The sequence below is a fragment of the Prunus persica genome, chromosome G1 (assembly GCF_000346465.2).
Source record: "Prunus persica cultivar Lovell chromosome G1, Prunus_persica_NCBIv2, whole genome shotgun sequence".
In the NCBI taxonomy this organism is placed as follows: Eukaryota; Viridiplantae; Streptophyta; class Magnoliopsida; order Rosales; family Rosaceae; genus Prunus; species Prunus persica.
In genome coordinates this window covers 1,685,416-1,694,127 of record NC_034009.1, presented here as the reverse complement: position 1 = coordinate 1,694,127, position 8,712 = coordinate 1,685,416, and the positions used below count along the sequence as shown (strand labels likewise).

The window sequence follows — 8,712 nt, the reverse complement described above, 5'->3', positions numbered from 1 at the left end:
GGTGGTGGTGGTGGTGGTGGCGGTGGCGGTGGTTGTGGAGGTAGTGAATGTGGTGGTGCAAGTGGTGGAGTTGGATGTGGAAGTGGAGGTGGTGTCATATTTTAAAATGAATTATGGTATTTTGGGAATTAAAAAAATTCATTAAAAGTTCATCTCCGCTTCTTTTTAAAGCAGCTTTGAAAAGCAACCAATAGCCTGTTTTTAAAAGCTGCTGTCAAAAGACCATTGTTTTTAAAATAATCAGGATATTTTATTTTTACCAAACACCTTAAACTGCTTAACTTTAAAGTGAAGCGGGTTTTTGGCGAAAAAAGGCAATTCCAAACGGACCTGAATAAGGCTTGAAATCTCTTTTTTTAGCTTTAAATAAGCCCAAGGTTTCCTAATGTGATAAGGAATTGTAAAACTACAAACCTAAACTTCGAACTAATGGAAAGTTTTTTGTTTTCCTAATGTGTAAGGAATTGTAATGAATTTGGTAAGGAATTGTAAAGAATTTCCTATTATTTCCTATTCGTTTAAGGAAAGGCCAAGCACTGCTTTCTCAGTTGGAGAAGGACTCAACAGAACTCTATAAATACCAAAGACGCCAGAAGGAGCCAGGCCATACCAAGTTCGAAGTAAAACTATGTACTAGCATAAGTGGATTGCGCCAATTTAGAATATCGCATTGTTAGAAAGCTAAAACTACTGCAAACGATCTCAGCTACACAATAATGATGATTGAAGAGTCACCACTGATGGCCATGATAACTCTACCAATAATATTTTTTCTAGTATTCTATGGAATCTCCAATCTTTCATTGCTCATCGTGTACCTCATACTTCGGTTCTGCAGTGGTGGAAGGCACGTTGATGATCTTGAAGCGCAATTAACAAATCGATGGCCGTCAAATCTTTATCATCGAGCTCCTTATTCAAATTACCATGCCAGATATATTGCAGTGGTGGCAGAGGAAACGCCGCCACCGCAGGCATCAACAGTCTTCACGTATAGAACTGATCAAAGCTTCTCTGCTACTACTGCTGATGAGTGTGTAATTTGCTTGGACGAGTTTATGGAGGGGCAAAAGTGCAGGTTGCTTGCTAACTGTAACCATTCGTTTCACAAGGCATGCATTGATGAATGGTTAAGCACCTGGAAAAGCCGCTGTCCCCTTTGCCGTGCTACTGTTCAAAATATATCTTAGTTATATGTTTTCATGTTTTTTCTTAAAGGGCCTTTTGTATATCTTTGTACGGAAATTGTGTCAATTACATGAAAAATATATGAAATATGTTCTTATTTTTCGGAGAAACCAATGTTGTGGTGTTAGGTTGGCTCTATTTGCTTTATTAGTGAATGAGGCATCCTCAGGTTGTCAAGATCGCTTGTTCCAAAAATACTTATAATGATAATTAAGGATAATTGATTTTTTGCCTTCTGGTATGACCAAGCTCACGGATTTACCAACGAATCTTTAGTCTAGTGGTAATTGTCTCCACCTAGTTGTGCTATTGACGACCCTCTCCACAAAATGGGGATAGAATGGATTTTCTGAGTCTAGGTTCCTAGCTAAATTTGATCTCACGAGAGAAGTGTATCCAAGAACTCATAATAATATTACTAGGCTAATACCTGCAACAATCAGTCTTGGCCTAGCAAGACCAAAAGCGAATAAGTTATAAGAACGCAATTCACCGCTTAACATTAAACAGTAACTTGAAATGGTTATTGTTGATCATGCTTGATGCAATCTCAGAAACACATCAAAACACAGATTTTAAAGTTGAACAAGGCAATACAATGCATAAGGTAAGCTATTTGTGCAATGCCAAAACATAAAGATACAGGCCTTTCAAGGACAATTCTTGTCATATCTCACCCTAACACTAAATTAATGTCACAAGGTACTATTGTGAACTAAAAAACCAAAAACCAAAAACCAAAAACCAAGCAGCTCAAGCGGGCATAAACCTGACAAATTCCATGGTGGATCTTGAAGCAAGGCCCCGGTGAGATCAATAAAGGAAAATTTGATTATCTCCAGATTACCCCCTTTTCTTTCAACCGCGAACCAAATTGCAGCAATGAACATAGCTGTTCGATAGATATAACTGAATCTAGAACGATCAAGAAAACACTTGCAATCCAAATGAAATCCAGTTTTTAAGGAACATTCATAACTTGGATGGACTGCAAGATGTCTGAGACAGCAATAACAAGGTCACCTGATTTGATCAAATTCCTGGCCTTGAGCAGTGAGAAGGTTTTATTCAGGTTGCTTTCCATATCATCAGAGAAGCTCACCCGAAATGGTATCAGACCCCACTGTAGGTTCAGACGCCTCCTCACAGATGTTGTGTTAGTAAATGCAAAGATTGGGCAGTCAGGCCGGCAGCGTGACAGGAGAGATGCCGTGTGGCCCGTCTTTGTATAGACAAAAAGAGCATCTACCCCTAAATTGTTAGCTGCAAAATCACAATTCACATTAAGATATGGTTCCACATGCAACAAAAAACAATTATGAAAACAAGTATACAATCCAACAGCAAGGGACGATAATAAAAAAATTTCAGTCATTTGCATTACATTAACCAGCTTAGTAGGTCGCCGAGGGCCAAGAAACAGGTGAGGCCAAACATAACAAACACAAGGAGAAAAAAGGGCACATATTGTCATTATATGAAAACTTCTCATTTTATTGAACCCTATTCTGGATGCACTTTTTGACGAAACTCTTGATGCAATATCCAGATTAGTATACTACAACTGCGGTATCTAATATATACAGCAACAAGTTTTCAAACAATTTTTCTGAAAACAGATAACATAAGTACATGCACTACTGGACTCAAGAGTCTCATGAAACGAACTAGTATGTACCATAGCATGAGTTCCTATAGAGGAGGCCAAGAATCAATCAAGACATGAACGAACAAAAAATGTACAAATACATAGATGAAGCTGAAATGCAGTTTAAAAAACACAATTTATAAATAGAGGGAAAACATCATATTTATGTCATTGGACATTTTCATTCAGCTTCTCAACAACTGGGACGATCAGTGCACTTTCAACAACATATAAAAGGAAAACAGACCGGAAAGTAATTAATCAAAACATTATCTGGCAACCAAATGTACAAAATCACATATAGAACACTAGATGATTATCTCAACATTGCTTTGTGTGTGGCGGTATGTGCTTGGTATAAATGGCATTGTTGCTTTTGTTATTTTCTTAGACCGACTGATTTAGATGACACATATTGTACATCCTGGTGTAAAATCTGTACTAGCAGAATTCCGAAGCTTCATATATCAAGACTCTCTTTGCAGATCTGCCATATGCATTTTACGTAACACATGGATAATTGCTGAACTTACCTCACTTAGAAACGTATTTAGTAAAACTACTGACAGATATCAATCAAATAATGCTTACCCATCTTGGCAGCAGAAATGCAAATCTCCTCTGAAATACTGTCTGAAAATGACGATCCAACTCCTGGGAGTTCCATAGCTTCATGATGTTTCTCTTCCCTCCACCATCTCTCAATCCTCAGACTCACACTTCTGAGAACAGCCAGTGACTTCTCTGGGAACTGGCCCATAGCAGATTCACCAGAGAGCATCAAAGCATCAGCTCGCTGCCTCACTGCTTCCGAAACATCAGCCACTTCAGCTCTAGTTGGTGTAGGATATTCAATCATAGATTCGAGTAGTTGAGAAGCCACAATGACTGGCTTATTTAGCTGCCGACAAACTTGAACAATCCTGTGCTGGGCTGCTGGTACCTGTTCTAGTGGTATCTGAGCACCTAGATCTCCTCTTGCTACCATTGCTCCATCTGATGCTAGAATGATTTCTTCCAAGTTCTTTAGTGAGTCAATGCTCTCTATCTTTGCAATGACAGCAACATCGCTGCACCAACATGATTAAAAAATGAATATTATCAGCTTAAATGAGAAACACACATTAACCATATTGGATATTGGATATAAAGACAATTCCCAAAATAGACCAAAAATTAATCAAAAGTGGAATCCTATTAATCTCAAAAGATCTAATTCAAGTGGCAGATAGGTACATTGATCTTTAATTATTCAATTAAACTAACTGCACAGCCAACACATTAAGAGAACTTTGACCAACCACAAGTCTCACAAAATGCACACAGAAGTTGAAAACATGTCAAATCACTTAACAATGAGATAACCAACAAGAGCAGTCCACAGTAACAATTGAAAGGAGGTTTCATGATGACATGATAACATATGACCAAGAAATATAATGTGCACACACACACACACACATATGCACTTCTATACAACATAAAACGTCTGAGTATGCACGCATATTCAGGACTTTACTTTACCTATCTCGAGACCGTGCAGCAATATAGCTTTTAAGATGATTAATCACTTCAGCAGACTTGACAAAAGATACAGCGATAAAATCAACACCCTCTGCAATCCCAAAATCAATGTCCAACCAATCCTGCATAAATTGAAAGCTAGAGTATGAGACCAAAAGATAAGCTTTGATTCATGATATGCTTTTGAGAAAGATTCGAAGTTTGACCAGACAATACTCCAGACAGGGTTAATGGAGTATAGGATTGGCTTTACAACCAAGTTGAACCATAACCTAATCCATGTTGGTATTGTCAAAAGAATTAATCTTTATGCAATTATTCCAAATTTGGGTTTTATGCAATTTACTCAATATGGTCAATACCATGCAACACTTAGGTTTAGCCATTCTAACCATTTAGCAATTTAATATTCACATCAAACGATAAGTCCCTTTATGTTTTTTCTTTTATCTAAGAGGAGGAAAAGAATGAGCAAACCTTAGAAGAAATTGTGGGAAGCATGGCATTACGTTCTCGCACTAAACTCCCATCCCTCCAGAAAGTCAAATTAGCCCGAGGCAGCAACAACCCAGGATCCGTGCATCTACATTTAACATCGGGACCAAGCTTCTCAACCACCTCAAACCTCACCATGCCACCATCCACAAGCAGTTCATCCCCCACTTTCACATCTACCAGCATAATATCACATCAAGTTTCACCATTTCAATCAAGAAAAGGAAAAAGCTTAAAATTTTGAATACAAATTGGTAATTTGGTAAGTTTAATTTAATTACCTTCAGCAAAACCATCATAATTCACATTGATGGTGCGTTCGGGGAGAGTGTAGCCGAAAGCTCTGACACTAAAAGTCCATATCTCATCATCCTGCACATAACGTAATCAAGCTAACCAGTTGTCAGTATTCAGCATCAAAACATGCACACAAACTGTTTGAGAAAATGCCGCAGAAACCAAACGAACCTCGGCTTTTGCAGAAGAGGCGCCACCGAAATCGCCCATGTGAATCTCGCTCCCTTCGGTGTCCATCATGATGGCGACGGCGTACCCCTTCTCCTCGTTGAGCTTCCTGACGCGTTGTATGACCTCGCGGTGCCATTCGCGAGTGCCGTGGCACATGTTGATGCGAGCGACGTTCATGCCGCCAACAGCGAGCGACTCGAGCTGTTCGAAGCCGGAGGTGGCTGGGCCGATGGTGCAGATGAGCTTGGTGCGCCTTGTGCTACGGAATCCGTTCTCTCTGAGCTCGGCCTCGGTGACAGCGTCGACCTCGATGGAGCTGGAGAGAGCATGGTCGGGCTGCGAAGCAGGGGGTTGGAGCCCCAAAGAGGAAGTGCCGTTGTCGGTGACGATAACGGAAGGCTCGCGATCGGATGAAGCGGCTTTGATCGAAAGCTTCGGGAAGACGGGGACGGCGGTTGTGGCGGCGGTGGTGGTGACCGGTAACCGGCGATTGAAGGCGGAGAGGAAGGAGGTGTTGTGTTTGGGGACGGCGAGGTTCGATGGGGTAAGGAGATGCACAGACTGTGACATTGTGATTGGCGGTGACCGGAGGTGTACGGTCAGAGAGTGAGAAGGTTGGGGGATTTAAAAGAGAGGTGGGCGGAGTTGCCGAAGGGAAGAGAGAGAGAGCTTTGGAGGTGTTTCCAAAGTGAGCAGCAATGAGGGGGCGACAAGAGCAGGGGATACGGTGTCGTTTTCGGTTTGTGTGTAGTTGGGTGACGTGGCTGAGGGTGAGCGGTGGAATTTGGTGATGTTTACCACCTGCCTGTGTTGATTATTGTTGGACAGTTGGGACTCTCGAGTCTTGAGTACAAGAAGACTAGATTGGCAAGTATTTGGTGATTTTCAAGTTAAATTGGTAAGTTTTTTTTTCCCTTTTTTAGAGAAAAAGCGATATTTATTGATAGATAAACATTACAAACAATCTTTCAACCGAGACATCCTCAATAATATCTGGAGAATCCTCATAATACATTAGATGCATCAGTTAAATTATAACATAACGAGCTAGTCTATAAACATGGATTTTGATTTGCGAGTTATTCCAACTGTTTTAAATGAGAATTATTATTGTATTGAGAGTTAGTTAATTAATTTAGTAATTATGTCAAAGTAATATTAAAATCATATAATCTTCCCCCCAAAGAAAAGAAGTAAAATTAGGATGCTTAAAAAAGAGGAGCAGTTTCTTATTTCTTTGAAAATAGCCAAGTACATACCCATTATTTCTCTTCCTAAATCTTGACTTTCTCAATTGATGACTTCATTCAAAATAAATAAACTTACCTGCCACTAGTGTGAATAGGAAGTGTTAGTTTGGTTTGGGCCTTGGTGTTTCTTATAGGCCCTTTTAATTTAGCTAAATCTTTTCGTTTTGGTCAAGAAAATTTGCAAAAACATTTTTGAAACAATAAAACATAGAGTATGTAATTATAATTTTGCCGTTGAACGGCATCTTGACACAATTGGATATTCCTCATATTTGTTTCTCTTTTGATTTAATTCCCACTCTTCTTTTTGGGCAAGATAGAGAAAGGGATAGACGTAAAGAAAGGGACGTAAAGAGAGACGTCAAGTCCCAAATAGGCAGTGGCCTCCGACACCACTTGAACGAATAAATATTTTTGGTGGGTACTTCTTCAACGACTAATATTAACAACCTATTACAATAAAAATACACAAATACAAAGGCGCTTCCTTTATCACCTTCCTCAACACAACAAACCAAAGCCTTCCCTTACAGATCGGATTCGCAGCGACGCAGCCTCAGAATTTCTGAAACCCCAAAACTAACTTGGTTTCTAAATCCAAACCTAAATTCACTTTTGGGGTTTCTCTTGGTTCCAAACCTCCGCGTCCCGAACCATCGGAAAACCTCCCATCCCGATCAACCGCACCCTCCATCTCTGACCCTTCCGCCAATATCCAAGTCCAGGTTCGATCAATTTCCTTTCCCCTTATTTTAGTTCTTGAAAATTTTACTTCATCGATCTGCTAATTTCGGATCGAACCCACGTGAATTAGTTGATTCTTGATTATTATTATTTGGATCTTGATTTAATTTATTTATCTACCGTCACGTATGTTTATGATGTATGCAGGTATTTTATTTATATTCTGGGTTGGGTTCTATTTGATTTCAAATTTATTGGGTAATATTGCTTTCTTATAAATTTTGGGTCTTGTAGGTAAAGTTTGGATTTTTGGTTTGGGGATAGAAGATGGGGGCATTCATTTCGAAGTTTTGGTTCATGTTGTTCCCTGCAAAAGAGTATAAGATAGTGGTAGTTGGGTTGGATAATGCTGGTAAGACCACTACCCTTTACAAATTACATTTGGGAGAGGTTGTCACAACGAACCCAACTGTAGGCAGCAACGTGGAAGAGCTTGTATACAAGAACATTCGCTTTGAGGTACCATAACCAATCCCATCTCTCCCTCTTCTATTTCTGCTTTTGTTATTTTGGTTACTGGATGATTATCCACTTCAGGATGGATGAGTTTCTTGATCAAGTTAGGACATTTCTTGTCACTATTGTTTGTTGAATTTTAGTTGGTTTCTGATAACCCATTTGCGGGATTTTCTAATTCTGTATTTTTGGTAATTGGACTTGATTTTCTCACATATTTTTTTTTTCTTTATAAAGAGCTATGCAGTCTGTAGGTGTAGGGGTCTTTAAAGAAATCATATTTCTCATTTTCTTTGGTTTCTTAGTACTACACAAAGGATTTTATTTCCCTCTATTTATCTTGCCATCCAAAATACCTTGCTGGCCGTTTCTGTCATCCTCTGTAGCAATGATCTTGAGGTTACTCTCCGTCTTTCATCTGCAATTCCCTCACAGCTATTGAGAATCTTTTCCATGGCAATGCCTCTTAATCCTGACGTAGTTATTAATCTGACACCCAGCAAACGCATTCCCATGAATTCTTTAGTTAAATAATCATCATTGTGAGCATTGAGGGGATGAAATCATTGGGTAAAGTTGTTGCTTTAGTCCTTACACAAAATTAATTCTATATTGGGAGACTAACATCAGCATGAGTCTTTTGTCCTTGCACAAATTCTTACCTACCATGCTTCAGGTGGTTGAACATTCTTTTGAGTATGTGTGTTTGCGTGTGTATGCATTTCTAATTTTTATGAATTGCATGTGTATGTGGAAGGATGATAAAGTTCTATTAAGTTTGAAGTTGACATATTCTTGGCCTTGTATAAGAGAATCATGTATTAATTAGTATCATGAATTTACATAAGACTGAAGAAACTAATATTCATAGTATATTTGGAGGTTTGGCATAATGAGAGATAGATGGAAGAGACATATAGTTGTTGCAATGTAACTTTT

The 8,712-nt window shown here is 39.1% G+C and overlaps 2 protein-coding genes across 2 annotated transcripts in view; one reads left to right on the top strand and one right to left on the bottom strand.

Moving 5' to 3' along the window:
* Positions 1,663 to 5,992, bottom strand: LOC18791949 (pyruvate kinase isozyme A, chloroplastic). Its single transcript, XM_007222230.2, has 6 exons — positions 5,324 to 5,992; positions 5,137 to 5,227; positions 4,838 to 5,031; positions 4,361 to 4,482; positions 3,428 to 3,906; positions 1,663 to 2,451 (listed from the first exon to the last, which is right to left on the bottom strand). Exons 1-6 carry the CDS (start codon positions 5,891 to 5,893, stop codon positions 2,150 to 2,152), a joined length of 1,758 nt encoding a protein of 585 aa, XP_007222292.1. The 5' UTR covers positions 5,894 to 5,992; the 3' UTR covers positions 1,663 to 2,149.
* Positions 6,878 to 8,712, top strand: part of LOC18791950 (ADP-ribosylation factor-like protein 5) — a 2,823-nt gene continuing 988 nt past the window's right edge. Inside the window, exons 1-2 of the mRNA XM_007225501.2 lie at positions 6,878 to 7,298; positions 7,552 to 7,776. Coding sequence (XP_007225563.2) covers positions 7,585 to 7,776 — 192 coding nt within the window. The 5' untranslated portion in view covers positions 6,878 to 7,298; positions 7,552 to 7,584. The remainder of the gene's footprint in view (positions 7,299 to 7,551; positions 7,777 to 8,712) is intronic.

What these genes read in the sequence shown, in the direction of transcription:
- LOC18791949 (XM_007222230.2), bottom strand. Translation starts at nt 5,893, where the DNA reads ATGTCACAGTCTGTGCATCTCCTTACCCCATCGAACCTCGCCGTCCCC. An exon ending in TTATGATGGTTTTGCTGAAG is followed by an intron (nt 5,032 to 5,136) that starts GTAATTAAATTA and finishes TTATGCTGGTAG; the next exon opens with ATGTGAAAGTGGGGGATGAA. An exon ending in CATTTCTGCTGCCAAGATGG is followed by an intron (nt 2,452 to 3,427) that starts GTAAGCATTATT and finishes GTGATTTTGCAG; the next exon opens with CTAACAATTTAGGGGTAGAT.